The sequence below is a fragment of the Lactuca virosa genome, chromosome 9 (assembly GCF_052849685.1).
Source record: "Lactuca virosa cultivar CGN04683 chromosome 9, Lactuca_virosa_CGN04683_v6, whole genome shotgun sequence".
NCBI classification, from domain to species: Eukaryota; Viridiplantae; Streptophyta; class Magnoliopsida; order Asterales; family Asteraceae; genus Lactuca; species Lactuca virosa.
Window position 1 is genome coordinate 135,049,139 of NC_136434.1, and position 27,079 is coordinate 135,076,217.

General features: G+C 29.1%; 2 protein-coding genes and 1 long non-coding RNA gene across 5 annotated transcripts; 2 read left to right on the plus strand and 1 right to left on the minus strand.

Moving 5' to 3' along the window:
- The first annotated feature begins 680 nt into the window (after positions 1–680).
- LOC145139820 (uncharacterized) lies at positions 681–3,023 on the plus strand. Its single transcript, XM_079073515.1, has 3 exons — positions 681–1,029; positions 1,100–1,311; positions 2,520–3,023. The coding sequence occupies exons 1-3, from the start codon at positions 681–683 to the stop codon at positions 3,021–3,023; spliced, it is 1,065 nt and encodes a 354-aa protein (XP_078929641.1).
- A 15-nt stretch (positions 3,024–3,038) lies between these two features.
- LOC145139821 (uncharacterized) lies at positions 3,039–4,109 on the plus strand. The gene is made up of 4 exons (XM_079073516.1): positions 3,039–3,150; positions 3,246–3,430; positions 3,516–3,861; positions 3,931–4,109. The coding sequence occupies exons 1-4, from the start codon at positions 3,039–3,041 to the stop codon at positions 4,107–4,109; spliced, it is 822 nt and encodes a 273-aa protein (XP_078929642.1).
- A 529-nt stretch (positions 4,110–4,638) lies between these two features.
- Positions 4,639–6,818, minus strand: LOC145138127 (uncharacterized). 3 transcript variants are annotated; one of them, XR_013721333.1, is made up of 5 exons: positions 6,549–6,818; positions 5,808–6,083; positions 5,576–5,697; positions 5,254–5,466; positions 4,639–5,178 (listed from the first exon to the last, which is right to left on the minus strand). It is a non-coding gene; the product is annotated as an uncharacterized LOC145138127 (long non-coding RNA). The 3 variants fall into 3 exon arrangements; XR_013721332.1 differs by having other exon boundaries at positions 6,437–6,818; XR_013721331.1 differs by having other exon boundaries at positions 5,808–6,812.
- Positions 6,819–27,079: the final 20,261 nt, after the last annotated feature.

A 27,079-nucleotide genomic window follows, 5' to 3' on the forward strand; every position in this document is an offset into this window, starting at 1 on the left:
AGGTTTGGAAGGGAGAAGCAATTCAAGGAAATAACGATTTAAACAAAACCTATTTATTCCATTTGTTGTTACAATGGAAAAGTAGAATTACCCACTCTTATCCACCCACCTCAGTTGTTGATTGATTTATATAGCAGCGTTACTGTAAAAGGTCAAAACTTTATACAAAGTATCCGTCGATACAATATGATGTTTGCATTTACATCTATGGCTGGTAAAATTGATCATTCAATTAACTCTGGAGGTGGTCCTTATGTTTATTCAATGCATGGACAGAATTATCATATTGCAGGCAACTTACTACCAGAGGATGGTGAATTACCAAATTTTTTCCAATTGTACATATACGATACAAATCATGAGGTCGACAACAGATTCAATGCATACGAGTATGTAAATACATTCTATCGTATAAGCGCTTTACACACACACGCATATATATATATATATATATATATATATATATATATATATATATATATATATATATATATATTGTTTTTTTGTATTATATTGCATAATATTTATATCCATGATTTTTTTCCTCTTAATGTAGTTCAAAAAAGAAAAAGTCAACATCTTCTAATTCAATGGAAAATCCTTTTTCACTCAAGTTCTTGATTGTTCATGAGTTGATGGGTTGATTGGATTTTATCAATCCATTAGTTAAGCAATTTAGAATGGCACGTGATCGATTTGGATCAAATCTAGCAGAGCGTATTAGGCTTAAATTGATTGGGACAATAGAAAAGGATGGTGGGCAGTATAATCTTCCTACCACAAGTGAGGTGGATGCACTCATTATAGGTGACATTGACGGTTCTGATTCACGAAATATTGTTTTGGAAACAAAGAGTCGGCATCTTCAACATATTAATGAGTTTCATCCTCAATATCTTTCACTTCAATATCCTTTATTGTTCCCTTATGACGAGGATGGATTTCGACCGGATATATTACATCGTGGTGTTGAAGAACCAGACTACAAAGGACGAATAAAGCTGACCATGAGAGAGTTTTTTGCTTACCGTATACAACAGAGAGCTAATGACATATCTTTGATATTACGTTCGAGAAAACTCTTCCAACATTTTTTTAGTTGATTCATATACAATGGTTGAAAATGATCTCCTTAATTATATACAGTTTAACCAACCAACATTACGTGTGGTTCCTTATGGCAAATTGGCCAAGGCTGCTCAAGAGGGAATTGAAGATGCTTCTATGATGAGAAACTGTATTATTATTTCATCTTCTTTTAGTGGTGACAACCGTTACATGCAACAAAATTACTTAGATGGAATGACTTTGGTTAAGTGATTTGGTTATCGAGATCTTTTTTAACCCTTACATGTAATCCTAAATGGACAGAGGTAATTAGATTCGTTAAATCTGAGAATCTTAAACCGGAAGACAAGCCATATATTTTTACATGGATATTCAAAATAAAACTTGATTCACTAATCAGTTGACTGAAGGAAGAAAAAATTTTGGATGAAGTCTATGGAGGTATAAATCTAAAAGGTCATTATTCATTATCTTTTTTATGATTTTATAATATTATGTATTAACCAACTAACATAATTGCCTCAAACAGTTGTATATATCATCGAGTTTCAAAAAGGGGGTCTTCCACATTTTCACATATTCCTCTTTTTAGAAAAAAAAAATCTAAACTTCCAAATACCGAAGATATAGATCGTGTTATATATGTTGAATTGCCAGACAAGGAGCTTGAACCAGAATTGTATCGAATTGTTTGTGACAACATGATACATGGACCATACGACAATGAATTTCCATTTATGCCATGTATGAAAAAAGGAAAATGTTCTAAATAATTTCCAAAAGACTATACAGGTCATACATATATTGACGACGACGGTTATCCAATTTACAGACGACACCACAATGGAAATAATGTTGTGAAAAATGGTATATATATATATATATATATATATATATATATATATATATATATATATAATTCCATAGAAATTATTTCTTTTATATGAAATATATGTTATATGTTTTAATACATAATATCGCTAAAAAAGTTACATTAAAATATAATGCGAGATTGAAGTTTATATAAATCAAGTTTAACTCACATAAACTATTCATACATCATTTTTATTTACATTTATATTAAATCATTTAAATACTTTATATAATATGAAAATTATAATTATTATATATGTTTATTTGGTTTTCCTCTTTTTTAAAATAATATGGTTTTAATGTTATTTATGACATGTTTCTTTGCTTTCTTAAATATGTTGTTCCATATAATAAGATACTTTTGAAGCAATACCAAGCGCGTATGAATCTTGAGTGATGTAATCAGCTTGGATCGATAAAGTATCTTTTTAAGTATATTAACAAAGGACCAGACATGATCACAACCTCTTTTTATGATGGCCAAAATTAAAAAAAAACAACATAAAGAAAATAACGACCGTGATGAAATTGTTGACTTTTACAATAGTTTTTATATTTCTGCTTGTGAGGCATGCTAGACACTTTTTGGGTATGACATTCATTATAGAACACCTCCTGTTGAAAGGTTGTCATTTCACCTTGAAGGCAAACAACATGTTGTGTTTAAACCATCCCAACGTGTTACTAATGTTGTTTCTAAACCCATTATTGTTGCTTCTCAATTTTTGGCTTGGATGGAATGTAACAGCTATGATGAAAAGGCACACAAGTTATCATATGTTGAATTTGCAACTCAATATGTTTGGAATAAATCAAATAAAGTATGGACAAGAAGAAAAACAAAGACAAAGTCACTTGGCAGAATTAATCACATGTATCCCAAGTCTGGTGATGTTTATTACTTACTCATTTTGCTCAACAAAGTAAAGGGTCCTACTTGCTATGAAGATATTAGGACAGTTAGCCGGACCGTTTATGAATCTTACAAAGATGCTTGCTACACTATTGGCTTATTAGAGGATGATAGAGAATACATATCTTCTATACACGAAACACATCATTGGGCCACCACTTCATATTGAAGGTCTCTATTTGTTATGTTGATTACATCGGATAGTCTATCGCGGCCTCATCATGTTTTTAAAGAGACTTATAATTGTCTTTCTAATGATGTCGTTCACGTTCGTAAACAAGAATTCTGCGTAACAGGTACATTTTCAAATAATCTAACCCATTTACACAAAAACGTTCTAAAATTAATTAATATTACAAATAAATAATTTCATAATTTTTTGTTTTTTCAGGCTTGAAGGTAAAACCGGAAGCAATTTTACATCTTATGTTGTCATACATTGAGAAATCTTTATTGAGTTATGGACTGAGTTTGAAGCAAATACCCAATGTGCCATTACCTGATCACAAATGTATTCAAGATTCTTGCAATATGTTAATTCAAGATGAGCTTAATTATGATCCGTCTATTCTTGAAGTTAAACATCAACAAATGCATTCCAAATTAAATATCGATCAAAAAAAGGTTTATGATACAATTATCAATGCAATTAACAAAAAAGGTGGTGTCTTTTTCCTCTATGGTTTATGATACATTTGTTTGGAATACATTGTCTGCTGCTATTATATCTAAAGGTGAAATTGTTATCAACGTTGCTTCAAGCGAAATTGGAGCACTCTTTCTCTCTGGTGGTAGAACAACTCATTCAAGATTTCATATACCAATTAACTTGAATGAGGATTCGTTTTGTTCTATTATGCCATGTAATGATGTAGCTGAATTGTTGAATAAATCGAGACTTATCATATGGGATGAAGCCCTGATGATGCACCGTCATTGTTTCGAAGCAGTTGATAGGACACTTAGAGACGTTATCCTTTCATTGGACAAGAATAAACCGTTTGGAGGTAAGACCGTTGTATTTGGAGGTGACTTTCGACAGATTCTTCAAGTAATACAAAGATGATATTGTTCAGATATTGTTCAGGCATCATTGCATTCATCAAGATTATGGCGTGAATATACAGTTTTATGTGTGAATGTAAGCATGAGGCTTCAGGTCGGTTGTCCAAACGATAATTTAGAAGACATGTCATTGAAGCTCGGATCATATCTGGTAGATTTTTCAGTGAGACTACTTATATACCTCACATGAAGTTAACCCCGTCTGATAAAAAAATTTCATTTCGTTTTCAGCGGAGACAATTCCCCATACACTACAAGAAAAACGCGATTTTGCTAGGGAAGGAATCCGTTGCGAAAAGCTGAAATTCTGTAGGATTCCATCACAAATTCCATGGTAGTTATTCCATAATAAATTCCGTTGTAGTTAATCCCTAGCAAAATCCGTGGTGATTAATACCTAGCAAATTTCATGGTAATGAATCCCTAGCAAATGTCGTGGTGGTGAATCCCTAGCAAATTCGGTGGTGGTGAATCCATAGTAAATTCTGTGGTGATGAATCCCTAAGAAAATCCGTAGTGATGATTCCCTAGCTAAATCCGTAGTCTTGGTTCCATAGCTAAATCCATGGTGTAGGAATATTTCCCTAGCAAAATCCAAGTCAGTATTCTAGCAAATTTTGTAGGAATATTTTCGCTGCAAAGCTAAATAGTTACGGTTGGATAAATACTTTATAAATTAATTCCTAATTATTTTGTACGAATATATAAAAAATATCAAATAATCAAATATGATTTATACCATTAATAAAACAACAAATATTTATTACAAGGAAATGAAATGTAACCTAATTTAAAATAAATATTTTGCTAGAAACAAGCCTACACTTTATGATCTATAACTACTTTTAGAGTTCTTTAAAAGCGTTAATAACAGTCATTGCCGATTGTAGTTATCATTCAAGCTGCTCGATTCTTGTGTTATGTTATTCATCTTTGGCCTTCATTATTTCCTTTAGTTCTTCGTTTTTCTCTTTTTGTTTAGTAACAAGTTCCCTCGATTCTTCCAATTCAACATTTTTGTCCGCAAAGAAGCCAAATCCATATAGTTTGAGAATTTTTCTTATCTAGATGTTTGGCTAGCTATATGGCCACAAATCATAGTATTCTTTTCGGCTATCTTGTTCAGAGTTTCAAGGAGAGAGAGAGAGAGAGAGAGAGAGAGAGAGAGAGAGAGAAAGAGAGAGGGGGAGAGAGAGAAAGGTTTCTAGAGGTGGCGACTATCACGGTGGTGGTGTGATTTTGTGATGAGGGATGCGGTTCTGCAAAAAATAATTAACATAATTTGAGATTAAAACACAGAATAAATCAAAAGTTCATTGTGATTGATTGCTAACCTCATTTGGATTATAACTTTCTTCTCAAACCTCTACAACAATGACATCAATATTGATATTTCCATTAACATTAGGATCTCTTTTAATGCCAACAAGTCAATGTTCTTTGTTACGATTAATCCAATAAGTGTGCCTTGATCTTATTTTTGTTTGTAGTTGAACTGTTTCACCCATATAATTTCCTCCACACGCTTGTATCACCAAAGTTGTAAACTACAACAGGATATCAAGATCAATGAGGTTGTATTTCATAAACTAACAAAATAATTTCGGAAACCAATTAAAGATTTTGCATGCTATTCAAGTCCCAATTCCATTATACCTTCTCCGCTTCTCTACCAGAATTCAGAAAGCAACAAAAGCAAAGACATGCAACCATTTACACATAATGAATGACATCTCATTCTCATTTGTTGACTTCCCATAGAACACCATTTCAATCCTCTGCAATGAGTAATGGCATACATTATCATTATAAACTATAACAATAACTTTTTCGAGGAAACAATGAATAATATTAAAGTAGTAGTTCAACAATAACTGAAAGCAGCTACCTTTAGCTTTCTTGTTAATCCAAATTTAAATCAGCATCCCAGCTCTAATTCCACCAACAATACACAACCATAAAATGCAATGTTAGCTGACATGGATCTCACATTGGATCATTACTGCCTTTAATCACCATAGTAGCTCAATAGGATGTCAAATTTCCACTTAATCATGTTATAGTCACCAACAATAAGAACTTAACAGGCTAATTACAAGTAATACATTTCATTCTTTCACATCCATTGCTCAGAGTCTCATTTACATCATACATCATCGTAAACCTACAACATATTGATGCAATATCACAATCTTCACATATGAAAAGAAAATCAGAAACAGAAACTTAAACCACTTTGGGCCTGTTAAGAGAAATCTGGAAAAAAACACTTTGGGTTTGATTGCCCTTTTGATTAACAGTCATTCATTCAGAATTCGCATATGACAAAACACAAACAATATCAGAAACCGAAAATTAAAGTCTAAAACTTAGGGTCTGATATAGTCATATAGATTCATCGATTTATAGATTAAAAAGAGGGGAAATTAGAAAATTGATAAGAAAATTAACAAAAATCAGAAAATTGATAATGCTCTGAAATCAGAAAACTGATAAAACCCGATTTCCTATTCTTACCGGATGTATTGTTTGATGCCTTCTAAGATTCCGATGATGGCTCAATCAAATCTCTACCTATTGGAACTCTGAACCGATTACAGAAAAAAATCGAAGAATAAAAAGTAAAAACCTTTGAATGATCGATGTTACTGAATAGTGAATACAACTGCATCTTGGGAGTTTCGACTGCAATGTTGTGATCTCGCATGGTTTTCCTTCAATACAGGGAGAGAGCCAGAGAGGAGGGATGGGTCAATAGAGGAAGAAATTGAAAACTGAAAAATCGACTCCCCCGCTTTGAACGAATCCGCATACAGGTGAGAAATTGGACGACCTTTTTTCTTCCTGATTTCCTTGTAATTCAGTTTAATCGGGCCTCAATAGTTTAAAAAAATCATACGTGGGCTTCCTAGGTTTCGTTGTATTAGGTTTTGGGGTCATGAAATTTTTTGGAGGGGTACTAAAATTGAGAGACGGGACTTTTAAAATAATTAGAAAATAACTTATTTTTTCAGTTATAATTGTAATTAAAGTAACGTATGAAAAAAAAACAATCTTATTTTTTATATTACTAATTTTTATCCAACAACATAAAAGTCACAGTTTTAAACTTACATAAAAAATAATATCATTATCACAAAAATAAATATGATACTTCGAGTAAATATGATGTTTCTTGTAAAAATGAATTTTCACATTTTGTGTTATTAAATAAGTCATATCCGATAAGGAGGGTGCGGAAGGGGCGTATGTGAGTAAGGATGTTAGGGCGGGGTAGTGTAAGTGTGAGGTGGAGTAGGCATAGGTATATGGGTGTCAAGTGAATTGGTATGTTAGTGATTTAAGGATGAGGTGGAGTGGGCATCGGCGTGGGTGTGGGCTTATAGGCATGGGTAGATTGGTGAGTATGTGTGGGGTGTAAAGGTCATTAGTCAACATGGTAATTGATTATGGTGTCATGGTATCGCACATGGATGACATATGGGTCATTGGTCAACATGGTAGTTGATTATAATGTCATGGTAACACCCATGGATGACATATGGGTCTTTAGTCAACATGCATGGTACGTAGTTGCTTATGGTGTCATGGTATCGCACATGGATGACATATGGGTCATTGGTCAACATGGTAGTTGCTTATAGTGTCATGGTAACATCCATGGATGACATATGGGTCATTGGTCAATATGGTAGTTGCTTATGGTGTCATGGTAACACCCATGGATGACATATGGGTCATTGGTCAATATGGTAGGTGCTTATGGTGTCATGGTAACACCCATGGATAACATATGGGTCATTGGTCAACATGCATGGTAAGTAGTTGCTGATGGTGTCATGGTATCACACATGGATGACATATGGGTCATTGGTCAACATGGTAGTTGCTTATAGTGTCATGGTAACACCCATGGATGACATATGGGTCATTGGTCAATATGTTAGTTGCTTATGGTGTCATGCTAACACCCATGGATAACGTATGGGTCATTGGTCAACATGCATGGTACGTAGTTGCTTATGGTGTCATGGTATCGTACATGGATGACATATGGGTCATTGGTCAACATGGTAGTTGCTTATAGTGTCATGGTAACACCCATGGATGACATATGGGTTATTGGTCAATATGGTAGTTGCTTATGGTGTCATGGTATCACCCATGGATGACATATGGGTCATTGGTCAACATGCATGGTACGTATTTGCTTATGGTGTCATGGTATCGTACATGGATGACATATGGGTCATTGGTCAACATTATAGTTGCTTATAGTGTCATGGTAACACCCATATATGACATATGGGTCATTGGTCAATATGGTACTTGCTTATGGTGTCATTCTATCATCCATGGATGACATATGGGTCATTGGTCAATATGGTAGTTGCTTATGGTGTCATGGTAACACCCATGGATGAGATATGGGTCATTGGTCAATATGGTAGTTGCTTATGGTGTCATGGTAAGACCCATGGATAACATATGGGTCATTGGTCAACATGCATGATACGTAGTTGCTGATGGTGTCATGGTATCACACATGGATGACATATGGGTCATTGGTCAACATGGTACTTGCTTATAGTGGCATGGTAACACCCTTGGATGACATATGGGTCATTGGTCAATATGGTAGTTGCTTATGGTGTCATGGTAACACCCATGGATAACATATGGGTCATTGGTCAACATGCATGGTACGTAGTTGCTTGTGGTGTCATGGTATCGTACATGGATGACATATGGATCATTGGTCAACATGGTAGTTTCTTATAGTGTCATGGTAACACCCATGGATGACATATAGGTCATTGGTCAATATGGTAGTTTCTTATGGTGTCATGGTATCACGCATGGATAACATATGGGTCATTGGTCAACATGCATGGTACGTAGTTGCTTATGGTGTCATGGTATCGTACATGGATGACATATGGGTCATTGGTCAACATGGTAGTTGCTTATAGTGTCATGGTAACACCCATGGATGACATATGGGTCATTGGTCAATATGGTACTTGCTTATGGTGTCATGGTATCACTCATGGATGACATATGGGTCATTGGTCAATATGGTAGTTTCTTATGGTGTCATGGTATCACCCATAAGCCCTAAGCCCTAAGCATAAGCCAATCCCTAAGTCATAATTCACAACTTATAAGACGTTACGCCTAAGCCCCAAGCTAACAATAAGTAATAAGTCATAAGCCATACGCCTTAACCCCTACCTATTAAGCGATACATAATAGCCATAAGCTATATGCCTTAAACCTTAAGCTTAAAGGCTTAATCCATAGGTCTTAAAGCATAATCCATAAGCATTATACCTTAGCCAAAATTCATGATCTATAAGTCCCTAGCCATATACACCATGCCTTAGTGATCCATAGACGTTAAGACCTACGTCACAAGGCATAAGTGTTAAAAACTAGATTGTAAAAATTAAACCTTAAACCTACATGGGTCATCCATACACCATGAGACCTAATCCTTAAGCCATACACCATAATTATTGAGCCTAAAGCCTCAATAAATTATCCCTAAACCATAAACCATAAGGCATGTGCCCAAGCCCTAAACCCCGAGCCTTTAGACATGAGCCATATGGCCTAAGCCATAAGCCATTAAGCTAAACACCATAAGTCATAAGTCATAATGCATAAGCCATAACCTATAATCCACAAGCCATACGACACATTCCATAAGCCACATATCATAAACCAAACCCGAACCGAAACCGATTGAAACTAGAACAGCGTGTTATATATATATATATATATATATATATATATATATATATATATATATATATATATATATATATATATATATATATTCCTTCTAAATAAAAAACGTAATTTGAAATCAAAATAATTTAATCTCCCCCATATTATTTTGATTTTTTCGTCTAAATTTTGATTGATTTGGATTTCCCCCGCATACGATCCGTCCCAAATGTTTATTAAAACAACTTCCCATCCTTGTAAAATCTGATTTATTTTCCCCCTGAAACTTGGTCTAGGGCTCATATAGCTCTCTCTAACTTCACCAATATCAACACATCTAGTCTCGATCATGTATCTCTCTCGCTATCAATTTTATCTCTTTCACTGATCGGCAAGCTTTCACCACCTAATCGATTATGGCTCTCGACTATCTCAACTCTTAGAAAAGTACAATAGGTGTCAAAAGGCGGATTTCCACTTCTGTACTATCCAATTTCATGTTATATGTGTCACTCAAATCTCTCTCCCACCCTCCTTCACCATATAGGACTACATATACTTCAAAACACTCAAGGATAACGTCTCCAATGTTGAAATTATACCACTGCAAGAGGACTAGTAATGCTTCCCTGTCAAATCACGCATTCATCTTATTCATGTATCCCTTCTTCTTCCTCATATCGCACCTTTATAATCCTTATCTGATACTTGTCTTATTTATCGACTCCTAAATAAGAATATTGGATGATCGACGATGTGTCCCTGTAGCAACCTTAACAGTTAATTTCTTTCTTTCTGTTGAATCATGATGGGTATGTTTTGCTTTGTTGCTTTATTTCTTGTTATCAAACTTTAATAAGTTTCAGTTCATTTGCATCAAAGTGATTTATATGAAAACTTTGTATTTTAACTGCATATCAATTGTTTGTTGATATGCCTATGTAAGATTCTCTTGTAAACATGAAATTAACTTTAATTGGATCTATAAAAAATTTAATACAGAATTAAGTGAGATTTTCTTATAAAGATGAAATTAATTTAGACATGGATGGTGGTTGAGAACAACACGGCCTGTGTTTTTTCATAACTCATTGGTTTCATATTCACTTCACGAGAATGGATGGTGGTTGAAAATGACAAGGCCTGTGTTTTTCTTTTAAAGATGCACTGTACTTTCATATTTTTCGTTTTTGTATTATATCATTCTAGTATCATTGTAAATATGAAATTAGCAAATACTAATTGTTGTAGTTCCGCCACTGTATCGTGTGTTAGGGAATTCAATCATTTGTTTCAATTCCTACTATCTAATTTCCCTTAAATTTATTTTTCTTTTGTATGTTACACGTAGTGATTCTAACATTGTTATTTACATCTATTGTATCTTGAAACATCAAGTCTCAGAATGGTGGTTTCAGGATGGAAGCAGTTGACTTAAGATTAACCACATAGGGAAAAGTATATTATGGAAGCTTGGAATGAAGTGTTGTTGTGATATGTTAAAGGCATATGGATATTCTAAATGTATTTGCTTTTAACTATGTATATTTGTATGTGAAATTTTTGACATAGAATTATGTGGGTTTTTTTTTCAAAATGGCACAATTGATTATGGGTAATTCGTATTAATGGTGGCAATGATTTTGATCTTTTATTTATTTATTTTATACAATTAAGATTGATGTTGAGCTATATGCAAGTAATGACAATGTTCTTTTATAGTTTTACTTTATTAGTTTATAAACATGAAAGATTGAGCTCATTCACTTCTAATATTCATTTACACAATTTTTGTTTTGGCTATGAACTCAAAATGATTTAGTTCCATCCATTATGTTGTTAAAGATGCAGATATCAAATTAAATATTGTATGTCATTCTTTATTTTTTATGGTTTCAAATATACAAAAAAAATAATAATATAAAAGGTGGTTCTTACCTTTTAAATAATTACAAGTACAACGGAAAGTATTTTCATAAAAAAGTTCGTTTCAACTTTGCAACATATGGTTTTTCCATAGAAATATCGGAAGCAATATACCAAACAATTTCGAGCCGGTAACAGTTTTCGTAGCAATTCCCATGTTCGCTACCAAAAATTAATTATGTAGAAAATATGGTAGCAAATTAGTTATGAAACGTCATTCCATAGCACGATTCGTTGTAGAATAACAACGGAAATATGTTCCATATCAACCTTCCCTAGCAATATCGGTACTTCTATAGCAAAACAAGCAAAGGAAATCAAATTTCATAGCAGAATTCCCTAGCAAATACCTACGAATGGTACTTCCATAGCAAAGCAACTATGGAATTGTTTTCCGTTGAAAAATTTTGTTGCATAGTAATCACGATAATTAATTTCATAGCAGCAGTACAACGGAAAGTAATTTCGTAACAAATGTCGTTGAAAAATTTCTACGAATTTTTGTTCCATAGAAATATCGGTAGCATAATACCAACGGATATGGAGTCGGTAACATTTTCCCTAGCAAGTCTCATTCTCGCTACCAGAAATAAAATTCGTAGACAATGTGGTAGCAACATTGCTATGGAACGACATTCCATAGCACGATCCATTGCAGATTAACAACAAAATCCCGTTTTTCTTGTAGTGATAGTTGTTTGTTTCGCTATGACTATTAACAAAAAGCAATGACAGTCATTATCAAATGTTGGATTATATTTGCGTAGACCCGTCTTCACTCATGGTCAGTTATATGTAGGCGTTTCCCGTGTCACAAGTAAAAAAGGTTTGAATGTACTAATATATCACGAGGAAGGTAGATCAACTAATAAAATAAAAAATGTTGTTTACAAAGAGGTCCTTCAACGATTATAGATATTTATCGATTTATGTGTATCTTTTACACATTTCAACAATACTAATAGCCATAAAAAAAATTTAATTATTATGCAATATTTATAGACGTTTGCATGTTTTTTTATGCATTCCCCTACATTTAACGCGAGTTATAATCTAATTTTAAGCTTATTAAAAAATGTATCAACTTTTAGCGACAACTTTAATGTCACATAAACATGGCGTGTCATAAAACATGTGTTTAATCAATGGTTTGATTAAAATAACTTGGACATTTAATCTTTAATTTTTGTTTATATACTATTAAAACTAAATTTAATAACATATATATATTAACAAATTATACATAACTTTGTATAACTTTTCATGTAAAAAAATCATACAAAATTACATGCTAATGAATCAAAATATTAGGGAAAACAAATTAAACTAAAATTCAAACTCATTGAAAGGAATCGTTTTATATTTTAAAAAGATGAAACTCATTGTTTATAATTTTGTAATACTCAATTTCCCATTTGAGTATATAAAACTTAGACCAATTGATTTCAATATCAAATACAGTTTGTACAATGTGCTAGTATTAAAAAACCTTTGACTCTAATACCGTTGTTGGTTCTTGGTGATAGTTTAGACAAAAAGAGATCTGGCAATGGAAGCATAAGAATTGAAACACCAAGAATGAACCATGGATCAAAAGTCTTGCAATACACGCAACATAAATAACCATATAAGATGAAAAGAACCCAAATAAGATTTTTTTTATCAGTATCGTACCCCACAATAATAATTAAAGAAATATCTTCTTCATTGGCGACCAAGTTGAACTCGAAACCCTAATGGTCTCTTCGTAAGGGTAAATGAGACGGGGAGAGATAAATTCGTAATTAAGGAAAGTCTCATGCAGGTCTTACAAGAGTTTGCATACCTTATATAGTGTACAAACCCTAGAGATTATTTTCTCTTCCAAGTTTGCTTAATTATCGCATTACATAAATGGTCATTCTACTTTATATTCTTGTTAACTCATTATTTATTAATGAATAAAAATTTAGTCCTTTAATTATTCATTATTACTTTTCAAGCTATATGTTTATACAGGGTGTCCAAATGGTAAAATGAGGTGTCTTTTTAGCCAATCCTTTTATTTGTTACTTTGTCTCTAACTTGTTATGTCATTGAATATATTTTCAATAACTATGTCGGCATCATGTTCTATAACATTTTATATTCATTTTATTTTATAAGTTTTGACATTATTTCTTAAATGATATAATCTTTTATGAAATATGTTCAATTTTATTTAATCAAATAGATTGATTAATCAATAAAAATAAGAAGAACTAATATCTAAATAAACATAGGTATAAAATGTATTGTGAATAAATATAGGGACCAATATCGACAAACTCTAGAAGAAAATTAAGAGGTTGGAGCTTAATAAGAACATATCCAATACAAAGTCGATGAAGAGGTCTAACATGTAGAATCCATGTCAAAACTGATTATTTTAATTATTGGAGACATTTCATTTTTTGGTTGAATAGCTCAACCATTTAATAAGAACTAAATGATTTTTTGAGTTTTTTAAATACACCTAACACACTCTTTAATCAATGATATTTAGTTTTACTCCCCAATTACAGTTCAAGTTAAAATTTTGTCATTTATTAACTTAGTAGGTATAAAACCCGTGTATTATACGAGTTGATTAAAAAAATTAAATATCAAAGTGTAAACAATAAGTATATTTAAATAAAATTTTGAAATAAAAAATAAAGAAATATATTAATTAAAATTTACTATCACATTTATTATATTTATTACATTTAATACTTTACATCTATATAACTATATAATCATTATGTGCCTTTTTAATTTTAAAATTTAAAACATAAACCCAAAAATTGATATGTGTATATTATTTATTTCAAAAATATTATAAACTGACAAGTATCAAAACTCATGAGAAATTAGCATGTGGTAAATAGATCTTCATTTATTATAGTATAGAAGATTAATTTCTTTTAAGAATTATTAAATAATATTTCAAGTTAATGTTCGATATTAAATATTAAGTTCTTAACTATAATATAGTATTTTTGGTATTTTTATAAACCTATACATAAAAAATTTATCGTCCTTCGTAATAGGATATTTATGTAACAAATGATAAATTTATTTGAGAAAAATTTATAATATATTCCATATAAATGATGATAGATTAGTTAGTTATTAAAAAAATGCTTTTCAAAATGTTCAATAATTGAAAAATATTTAAATTGATAAGTTTTTGTTTTATAAAGAAATGTGAGAAAAAGAAAAATATTTAGTTATTAGAAAATAACTAAATATATATTTTTGCTATTAAAAGTATTTAGTTGTTGAAAACTGGGAAGGAAAGTGAGAAAAAGAGAAATAGTTATGATGTGATCATTGCAATTTAAAATTTATTGTAATGTATTTTTTGCATTGATCATAATATTTAAACTTATTTTACATTTAATATTAATATATCCGAGGCATATTAGGTCGATGTCAAGTTGACCCATTTCACTTCTCAAACATGTTATACTTTATGTGAGACATTGTTTTTTTAATTACAATATTTTAATACATATAAAAAGAAATGTGTGATGATATGAAACTTAACTTTAAAGTTCTAAGGTTACTTGGTTTTTATTATACAAAAAAAAAAAAGTTTGTAGGTGATACGAGTTTACATTTTTGCATATCCAGAACTATAATTTAAGTGTATCGTGGGAAACCGTTTATCATTATTCTAATATATTGTCTTTTAAAGTATTGTTTAAATAAAAGAGGGTGCCATGACTGGATATACTTTACAGAAGACTTTGCCTTATTTAGGTAAGTGTACAAAACCTACACAAATGGCCGAAGTGTCCGAGTTCCTAACTCAAGTTCCAAACGTCAACTTGATAAAAAAAATTACTAAGATTTTGATTTATTTGTGTAAACGATTATAATATTTTTTTTTAAATAATTTATCCTGCAGAAATTTCTAAAGTAAATCTAAAGTTAAAATTTAAAACCTTATTGTAGCTGGTATAAACAAAAAAATAAATTAATTAATAAATAAATAAAAAAGCAATGGAGTATTAGGATAAATGGATTATTTTATTAGGTCCAACTCCAAGCATACCTAAATTGTATAAAAACAATTACTTATAAAAAAACATAGTATGACTTACGATTAGGATTTATAATATAAGTAAGTTATTAAATGATTTAATGGTAAATTTGTTTTTTTCAAAGTACAACTTGTAAAATTTTGTAAGAAATGCAAGTGGGAACAAAATTTTGACAGAAGATGTCTCTTTTGAACCTTGACAGGATCGAGAAAAACAGAGATTTTCTTACCTAAATACAAGCTGTCTAACAATACTTTTCGAAAACCGCAAATGAGACTTGCAAGGCAAATGAGACTTGCAACTTGCAATAATTATATATATATATATATAATTATATATATATATATATATATATATATATATATATATATATATATATATATATATATATATATATATATAGTTAGGTTCATATGAGACCACTAGATTTTGTGAGACGGGGAGACCAAATCTTGACCACTCATCTTGAATAATCAAAGGCTGATATTAATTTAGATTAAACCATAAAATAGGCGGTGACAATTTTGTAAATTAATGGAACTTTGGGATTAAATCAAGACACGGAGGGGCAGGAATGGAATTTTGCATTCTTTTTCGTTCAACACACAAAAACACCCGGTATTCTTCCTAAAAACTCTAGATACGAACACTAAAACCCATTTGATCCAAATCTCGATCATCGTTCTGCTTCCAAATCTCGATCATTGTTTCGGACTCCTTATTCACGAGGGAAGAACATTAAAATCAAAAAACTCAATTCATCTGTATTCTCAAAACCCTCTTCCAAACTTCTTATCATTCTCGGTTTTAAACACTCTATCAAAACCCTAACTTCTTGTGCTCTTGAACTCGTCATCTTCGATTTCTCCTTGGATCGATTTCATTTTTCGATGTTGTGAATCAAATTTTCACTTGAAAACATCGATAAAAACCCTAAAAACCTTGTCATATCGATTTTTAACTTTTTGATTCATATTCTGGTCTTTAATCCCTCGATAAAATCCTAAACTTAATTTCATTCTTATCGAGTATTTCTATCAACGAAAATGGCTACATCAACACGTGCTTCAGAATCTACACCATCAGATCATCTAAATGACATTATTACCAAAACTTCTCAAGAAATTCCAGGTATTTCAATAGTTCTGTTAATTATCATTTTATATCCTTGTTTCCGTTTGAAAACGACGATGTTGCTTCGAGAATTGACCTTCTATTGTTGCTCCTGTCTCCATATCTACATACTAATAATTAGGGCATTGGGCTCTTGTATCTTAGTGAGTCCCATTATTATGATCATAAAGTGAGATAGGTGAAACGAAATGAAATAAGATGCAAGATACACCATACCTTCAAGAAGCAAGAGAAAATGTAGAAAATAACATCAAATTAGGCTTCTATTAATAAATCCGGTTTATGAATCAAACCAGCAGGAGTAAGTATTATGATCCTAATAATGAGAATATTTTACCCCTGTTTCAAAAATGGCTGGTTTGAGAGATTTTTAGAATTTTTGAATTATACCTTGTTGAAAGTTGAAATTAAGTGACAATCCCCTGGTGTAAGTATTATGATGAGTTAGAATATAATTTTGAAATAAATGTAAGTGTTTTTCTATTACAGACAACAATTAAAGTTTATTTAACATTAATTATTTTCATGCAGCTAATATTATAACAAGAATGAAAAAATCAAAAATAAAAATGATGACACTGGGTAGAAGTAGTGAAGTTGAAACTTCAACAGACAAACGGTTGGTTCAAAAAAGAAAATTATCGAAGTCGATCGATGAATTAACAGCTACAACATCAAAAAAAAAGAAAAAAAAGGTACATCATCAGTTATTCTATTCTAATAAAATATTTATCTCATTTGTTTATGTTATTCTATGTATTATAATAAAATATTCTATATTCTATTATTGTTTTTCTATATTCTATTAATCTTATTCTAATAGAATATTTTTAAAACTTGTTAATTGTAGGTAGGTTTATAGTTTTTTTATAAAATTTGTTTACTGCAGCTAGGTTTATTTTGATTTTTAACATGTTGTTCTAAGTGATTAATGTTTGTTGTTAACTTAAGATATTTTATAAAAGAATATTTACTTGTTAATGTTTTAGCTTGTTGTAATTGTTTGAACTTTACTGTTAACTTAAGATACTTTACAATAAGTACATTAGTTTAAAAACAGAATATATTACTCTATAGTAGAATAAATTAGTTGATAATGTTATGAGTGATTGATGTTTGTTGTTCTAAACTTGTTTACGATAGTTTGTAACATAATCGATTTATGGAGTTGATATTAATATCGGTAAGAACACGTAAACAATAACAATCGTGTAAACCCCAGTTCCACAAAATCGATTAATTATTAACTAATACAAATGTTGTGAAATGGGTTATCATATATGTGTATTCTAAGTATTTTGATTAGTATAATTTCATTTCTATATATTATTTTGTTTGGTTAATTACATGATGTAGTAAACATTAAGTACATTTGTGTTTGATAACTTGATATTCTACATATTCTATTTTTGATAAGTCATATGTTGTTTTTAGATGTTGTTTTGTTTGATTAATTAGATGATCTATTAAAAATTTCGTAAAATAATGTTTGATAACTTGATATTCTAGATATTTTGATTTATAAGTCAGATGTTACTTCCTAATTTGATTCAAACTGTTATTTTGTTTGATTAATTAGATGATTTGATAAAACATTTAGTAAAATAGTTTTTGATAACTTGATATTCTAGGTATTCTGATTTTATAAGTCAAATGTTAATTTCTAATTTAGTATTCAAATATTTTACTTTAGTTTTAATTGATTTAGCAATATAGTATATTAGTTTGTTTTAGTTTTCATTGATGTGCAGTTGTAACTTTTAATATGAATCTATATTTTTAATATTATGGAATTATTTATATTAACAATAATTTATTGATGCAGATAAAAGTAAAATAATGAAGAAATTAAAAGCAAGAAAAGCCAACAAAGAAAAAGGATTTAACTTCGAAATATAGCATGTCATTCGAACACCAAGTTCAGGGAAAAGGTACAAAACTTTAACACAATAATATCATTTTGACAAGTATTACTAGAATATTCTAGGCATTATGTATTCTGGTTTTGTAAGATTATGATATTATTTACTAAAATTTCGAGACATTTTGTTGTTTAATTAAATGACATCGTAAAAATATAGTGATATACGTATTGATGTATAAATATTCTAGACATTTTGATGTATTTGGAAACCAAGAATGATTCAGGTATAGCCAAAGGCTTAATGAAAAGATAATTGTAAGGCTCGACGGATAAATTCAGTATTAATAAACAATCCAAGTATGGATGAAGTATTCTAGACATAATGATTTTGTTAGAAACTACTTTATTTGAACCTTTTTGGTGAAGTAATGTATAATATTATAATATTTGGTATAATATCAACTTATGTGAAATATTCTAAAATTGTGTGTCGGATTCTAATTTTAAACATTCTAATTTTGTTGGAAACAACTTGCTTTCAACCTTTTTGTTAAGTATTATGTAATATATGATTTTAGACATTCTGGTTTTGTTGGAAACAACTTGTTTTGAACCTTTTTGTTATGTAATGTGTAATATAGGATTTTAGACTTTACATTTTTTTGGAAATAACATGTTTTGAACCTTTTGTGAAGTATTCTATAATATTCTGATTGTACCTAGAAATAACAACATGCAATTCCTTAATTGTAAATTACTTGTTAAATGATTTTAATGCTTTCAAATTCTTAGAATTTTAGAAATGTTGTATTATTTTATTTTATATTAGGTTCGGAACATAATGATTTTGTTTGAGAATAAATTTCTTCTTTATATCCTAGTTTTATTGTTTTAACAAAAGCTTGTTTTATTTTTTGATGCAGTGAAATGACGAAATTACCAAATTTAGGGCAAAATGAGTTTTTGTCCTAAAGGAAAGAATGTACAACAATGTTTATCATCAAAAATACATAAGGAAAAAAAGTTGTAGTTCACGGTACCTCGTCTGATAGATCGTCAACTGATCTAAGATAGACCAACAGAATACGAAACAAATATATATGACAATATAATTGTAATTTTTGTATATAAGATCTATAAATGTTGATATTCAATTTGTGTTATGTATTTTAAAGAATAATACATCTAACGTTATAGTTTATCTCATGTAATGTTAGTAATATCATTCACATATCATATGAATTTAAATTAAAGTTTGTGTCCATAATACTTTATTAAAGTGATACTTTATGTTTTATGTTATAATAAGTAAATGTATAATATTCTAATAGAATAATATTATATGTTGTTTGTTTTTGAAAGTGTATATCTAAACTATTCTAATTAAATAATGTTTATGTTTTTAATAGAATAATTTGATTAATTACTTGAAAATAATGTGTATATTCTACTAGAATAATATTATATGTTATTTATTTTCAAAAGTTATATGCATAATCTTCTAATATAATAATGGTGTAGGATATTCATGTTGAATATTCTAATAGAATAATGCTTAATTAAATTTAGGCTTGTTTAAAACTCTTTGATATGTTATTATTCTAGTAATTCTAAATATTCAATATTTAATATTATGTTGTTAAGATGTAATATTCCGAAATTGTGTGCAATATTCTGAAGTAATGTGAAATATTCTGAAATTAGGTGTCATATTATCATTTTAGACATTATGATTTTGTTGGAAACAACTTGCTTCAAACTTTTTGTTAAATAATATGTAATATATGATTTTATACATTTTGCTTTTCGTTCGAAACAATTTGTTTTGAACCTCTTTGTAAAGTATTGTGATAGCACTTGATTAATAATGAGGTAATGTAAAATATTCTAAAATTATGTGTCATATTCTAAAATTGTGTGTCATATTCTGATTTTAGAATATGTAATATGATAAAAATTAAGAGTTAATGTTACAAGAATGTTGTTAGTTTAATTATTAATGTGTTGTTTATAAAGGCATATTTTTCATAATATTTTTGAATCTTGAGTATTTATATTAATTTTGTTTATGTATATGAATTGATTAAATGGAAAAATCAAAAGCCAAAAGTCGATGAAACTAAAACAAAGAATCTCAATAATTAGAAAACCATTGATATTTTGAAAACAAAATTTCAACATAGTATCATAAATCTTCATCATATGGTTACCTTGTTAGACAAAGGGATGGATATGAATCTCAAAAACTCTTATCAAGTTATAGTTAGATAACAATCCACCAACAACCATAAAAAGTCTATTACATGTTTGTGACAAATAAAATCTATTACATATCCATGAATCTCGATACTTATAGTTGAAAAAGTCTAGATTCAAATATTCAAGTTCCTTTCAACCTCTAGAATCCAAAAGAAATAACCATCAGGTCAAATGAATTGTTTGCAAGAGCCATATTGTGCTGCAACATTGTCACTTAGAACTACAAAAAATAATATACCACCACATCAACATATAATAAAAATAATGTGCATTCATATGAATTTAATCATAAATGTATGCTCAATATTCAATAAGAATAATATGCGGTAACATGAATTAATCAGCAACATGATGTTAATAATTGGAATTAATAAATCTATGATCAATATTCTATAAGAATAACTTATATTGGTAAAAAATCTACCTTGGGTTTCCGATTGATTTTCCTCATTATGGAGAATATCTGAATCACCAATACTTAACATAAAACACTAAACATAGTATTGTTCTAATTATGAAAATATGTAGTGCTATATATATATTTAAACAAATTTATGCTAAAAAACCATCTCTAATCTTTTGTGTTTGAAATAAAATATTAAAAAAAATAATCATGTCATTGTATTAAAGAGTTGGTTTCAATAGAAAACCAGATAAAAGACAAACGTATAACATTAAACATAGTAACGATGTCAATTATTATTGAAACAAAGTCATAAATTCTACTTCGTGGTGTAATGTTCTAGTTTGTAGCATAATATTCTAGTTATGGTTAGTACTGTAAGATATATTTAACATATGGTATCATGTCAACATTATAGGTTCAGTCAAGTTTTAATGAATAAAGTAAAAAATTACATGACAATGAGGATTATGACTAACCTGAACCTGTTCTACTTCATACAAAACTAGTCAATGCATCTTTTACTTAACATGCAACTGACAAGGAGGGCTATGACTAACATGAACCTTTCACTAAGATATTACATGTTCTTTAATCTCAACATATGTCGTAAGAACTTCTAATTTGAGTTCCTTTCGAGTTGGGCTTCATTAACTAAATTTCTCTGCAACAAAAATGAATGAATTTTTAGAATCGATATGGATTAAAATAAATACTATGTTTTAACAAGTGATTCAAACTTCACATGGATAACAATTTAGAAAACTATATTCATAACATTTCAATGTTAGAATTAAGGTAGTCTAATCAGAATAATATACACTATTAGAGAATCACATCATGTAATAACATATCACTAATGGTATGTATCCAATAGATATAATCAGAACAATATACATTCTTATAAAATTAGCCGTAAAATAACCCACTGTTAACATATACTACCTTTATAAGAACCATAATTTATTTAATAGCATCTAATATTTTTTTAGTACAACCTGTTTCTTACAAGTTAACAAGAGCATATTTAAACAAAAGTGTGGTAAAATGCATCTCTAACAATTTGTGTTTAAAGAAAATTACATATTTTAACAAAACTAAGGTAAATTTAATAAGATTAGTCAATATTGAATTATTTTACTCCAATTCTAACTCATATTTTGGAAGTATACTCATTCTTAAAGAGGAGTTTATTTATGGGAAGGAGGGGGTGATACATAAGAATCTTTATTCATTCAGGACTTTCATCAAACAGGTAGAATGCATGTATAGTTTAAGAGAGTTTTCTCAAGAACAATAATTGATTTCAATCGATCAATATGATGTTTGATTGCTGAAATCACAAATCATACATATATGAATTGGAGAAATCACTAGTAGCTTGATGATTCAATCAGTTCATGTTACAAGGTTAAAAATTGAACAACTTACATGCAAGTAACAATAAAAGCGATGAAAATACAAGGAAGAAAACTCAAACCTTGATCAATTGATGAAATCGTGATGTAGAATACAAATCACAGTTTGAAAGATCGTTAGCAATTGTTGAAGATGAAGATAAGCATAAATCAACTGAACACTTGAACCTCTACCTTGGATGAAATCGGTCATCACAAAGCTAAAATCAGTAACAATCTTGTAATTAATTGTTGGTGTCGATAGATGAACATAAACCTCAATCACTCAGATTATCAATTGCAGATGCAGAAGAATGAAGAACATGAACTCGTGAAACACAAAAGTCGCGACTTTAAAAGCTATTATTTAGCATTGTTCGATCAATGTCCAAGTCAAACTAATTATCGGTTGAAAGAATAGAAGATTTAAGGAGATAGAAGATCGATCAGATTGAATTGAAAAACAAAGAATGTTGATCCAACGAATATCTTGGTAGAAGAATCAAAGCAGATGATTTCTTGATGACGTGAAGATAACACTAACATTATATCAGATCTGATCATATTAAATTTTACATAGGGACTAATCTACCCCTCATTAACTAATCAGTTAGATTAATTAGGGTTAATCACGTTTTTTTATTAGCCACAAGATCAGTTTTGATCAAAGGCCAAGATTTGGTCCCCATGTCTCACAAAATATAGGTGGTCTCAAATGAACCTCTACCTACCTATATATATATATATATATATATATATATATATATATATATATATATATATATATATATATATATATATATATATATATATATATATATATATATATAAGGGTGAGATCCGTTGAGAACTCATAGTTTCCTGAGAACCTAAGAACTAAAGATGTAGCGTTAGATCAAAATTAACTCTTTAAGGGCATAATCGTTATCTTACCAATCATATTTAATGTTTAATTTTTTTGTTAGTGGAAAGATTAATAAAAAGTTTTAAAAATTAACATAATAAATCAAATTTTGGATTTTTTTTTTTAATAATTTTTGGTTTTTTTTAAATGGAGATTATTTAATTTTTTTCAGAAAACATGAATTTTTAAAAAAATATTCAAAAAAAATATTTTTTTAAAAAAAACTGTAATTTTTCCAAAAAAGCTGCAATTTTATTTTAAAAAGCTGCATTTTTTTTTTCAAAAAAACTACAATTTCTTCAAAAAAAAATGCAATTTTTTCAAAAAAAATTGCAATTTTTTTCAAAAAAACTGCATTTTTATAAAAAAAAACTGCATTTTTTAAAAAAAAACCCCGCAATTTTTTTTAAAAAAAACTGCATTTTTTTAATAAAGTAAATTTTAAAAAATCAGTAAGTTAAAAAAAAACTAGAATATTTAAAAAAAAAAAAAAACTCCAATTTTTTTAACAAAACAAAAAAATCAACGTTTTAGGTGCATATATGCATATTTTTTCAAATGCATATATGAATATATTTTTTATACTATAATATTCGTAAGTAAATCATAAAAAATATCATTTTTATTAATCAATCTATAAACATAATACTACAAGTATTTTATTCGATACAACATAAAATAAAATAAAATAAACTACTAAGATTCACAATGTTATCATTTCTTCATGTCAAGATTTCCATATATTTTTTTTTCAATTTATCACTTTTCACATCTTCAATATTTTTTCCACAAATTCTTCAAAATCTACAAGAAAATTAAAAAAAATGAATAATGAAAGAACACTCACAAAAATGCACATGTATATATAATGTAATATTCACATGAGATTATATCATGTAACATTCACAAGTGATTATATAATGTGATATTCACATGTGATTGTATCATTTAAGATTCAAATGTGAAATTCACAAGAAATTTTTAAAAAGTAATTAACGAAGAACACTCACACAAAATGCATGTGTGCATATAGACGTAATTCATATTTGATTCATTTGTGATTTACATGCGAATCACATATAATTCATATGTTATTCACTTGAGATTTACATGTGAATCACATGTAACTGATATGTGATTCACTTGTGATTTACATGTGAATTACATGTGATTCACTTGTGATTTACATGTGAATTATATGTAATTAATATGTGATTTATATGTGAATCACATATAATTCATATGTGATTCACTTGTGAATCACATGTAATTCATATGTGATTCACTTGTAATTTACATGTGAATAAAAAATGAATCATATGTGAATTAAATGTGATTTACATGTGAATCACATGTAAATCATATGTGAATTAGAATCACATGTAATTCATATGTGATTTACATGTGAATCATATGTAATTAATATGTGATTTACATGTGAATCACAAGTGAATCATATGTGAATTGCATGTGATTTACATGTGAATCACATGTAATTCATATGTGAATTACATGTTTTTTACATGTGAATCACATGTAATTTATATGTGATTCACTTGTGATTTACATGTGAATCACATGTAATATATATGTGATTCACTTGTGATTTACATGTGAATCACAAGTGAATCATATGTGAATTACATGTGATTTACATGTGAATCACATGTAATTCATATGTAAATTACATGTGATTTACATGTGAATCACATGTAATTTATATGTGATTCGTTTGTGATTTACATGTGAATCACATGTCATTCATATGTGCTTCACTTGTGATTTACATGTGAATTACATATGATTCATATGTGAATCACATGTAATAAGTGTATATGATAAGTTATATAAGTCTTTTTTATTTTATTTTTTACTTAATTGACTTAATAAGAACCAAACTTAATTCCATAAGATAGATATGCGTGTCTTTATGAATTAATTCTGAAAGAACTTAATACAATAATACAAAACGCCAATGAAAGAAAGCTTTCTTTTATTCCCATTAAGTCCTAATTTTTAACAAATTTCCAAAAAAAAAAAATTAGTAAAAAAATTAAACAATCAGAAAAGCTGCAAGTTGTATTTTGTTTTAATTAAAAAAATAGATTAGTAGACTAATAGCATTATTTTCATGACCATATTAAAAGTAATGAAATAACAAACCTGCCATGCAAACCGCTTGCCATTCATGTCTATTTCAAAATCTGATGAACAAAAAAATCATGAAATTTAAGTTTAAAATCAAACTTATTTATAAAGTACAAAAATGCTCTTTTTTTCATACATGTTGGATAAAAATCAACAATTTGCGAGATTGGATCTATCACTAATTTTCTATATTGCTCTAAAAGTGCATGTGCAACTACAAATATTTTCAAGGTAAAAAGAAAACAATAAACAAAGTTAGAAAATACAAAGTATAAAATAATCTTGAAAAAAAGGGAAAAGGTAAAAGATAAAAGGACGAAATTAACCTTGCAGTAGGAAAGCCCCCTAATAGCTGAATAAACGGTTTAAAAGATGAACCTAGCTCAAAGATTATATTTAACTTATTAGGATCCTTGAGATCAGAAGCAAATGATGCATAATGGTAAATATAAAACCTGAAAAAAAAAGTTGGAAATAAAAAATGAAAAAAATATATATAACAAAACCTTATACAATGAAAATATGTCCGATTGAAAAGGCAAAAACAATAATAAACACCTTAAAAGAGGAAAAATTACCATTGTCATGAACCAACACCTTCATATTAATAGTGCATCACCCAATAGGTGTTCTGTATATTTTAGAACCTATAAAGAATTACATCAAATAATTTTAAATAAAAAAGTAACAATATAACAAGGATTTTATATAATGTCTACGATATTTTACATCATAAAATGGTAAATAATTGGCGTAGTTTTTAACAATTTTAGGGACTTACAACATCTCTTCTTATTGCATCCATCTCCTTAATAGTTTTAGTTGAAAACTTCTATTCATAATACCGTTCCTTCTACCCGGGGGTGCCTAATTTAATCTAGCAAAAAAACAGAAATGAAATTACTTATATACCCTTATATTATCTCAATAATTAGTTTCTAGTGTTTGTTCTCAAGTGCCTAAATTAGACTTAAATAAACTAAATACTATAAAATGATGATGTAGTTACTAAAACCACCCAACTTCCATAAACCATTATATAAAATATTCAACTTTTTCAGGTTTCTTGGTTGAGATTACCAATAAAGTAGAGTAGTTTAAGCTAAAAAAATTATTAACTCTTTTGTGACAAATTCATGAAATTAAAGAATTTTCGATGAAAGAAAATCTTCAGATTATGAAAATTAAAAACGAATAAGCAGTATCTGTCACAATCAAAGAAGAATTCAGATCAAAATTGAAGACACTAACATACCTTAAAAATCTTCAATTTTTGAACATCACATTCTCTCACTCTCAACCTTTGAACATGGAGTAATTCACAGGTCATCGGATTAGAAGTC

Coding starts and splice junctions, on each gene's coding strand:
- LOC145139820 (XM_079073515.1), top strand. CDS start 681: ATGGCACGTGATCGATTTGGATCAAATCTAGCAGAGCGTATTAGGCTT. Junction 1,030..1,099: donor GAGAGAGTTTTTTGCTTACC/GTATACAACAGA, acceptor ACATTTTTTTAG/TTGATTCATATACAATGGTT. Junction 1,312..2,519: donor ACTTAGATGGAATGACTTTG/GTTAAGTGATTT, acceptor GAGGCATGCTAG/ACACTTTTTGGGTATGACAT.
- LOC145139821 (XM_079073516.1), top strand. CDS start 3,039: ATGTTGATTACATCGGATAGTCTATCGCGGCCTCATCATGTTTTTAAA. Junction 3,151..3,245: donor ACAAGAATTCTGCGTAACAG/GTACATTTTCAA, acceptor TTGTTTTTTCAG/GCTTGAAGGTAAAACCGGAA. Junction 3,862..3,930: donor CAAGAATAAACCGTTTGGAG/GTAAGACCGTTG, acceptor GATATTGTTCAG/ATATTGTTCAGGCATCATTG.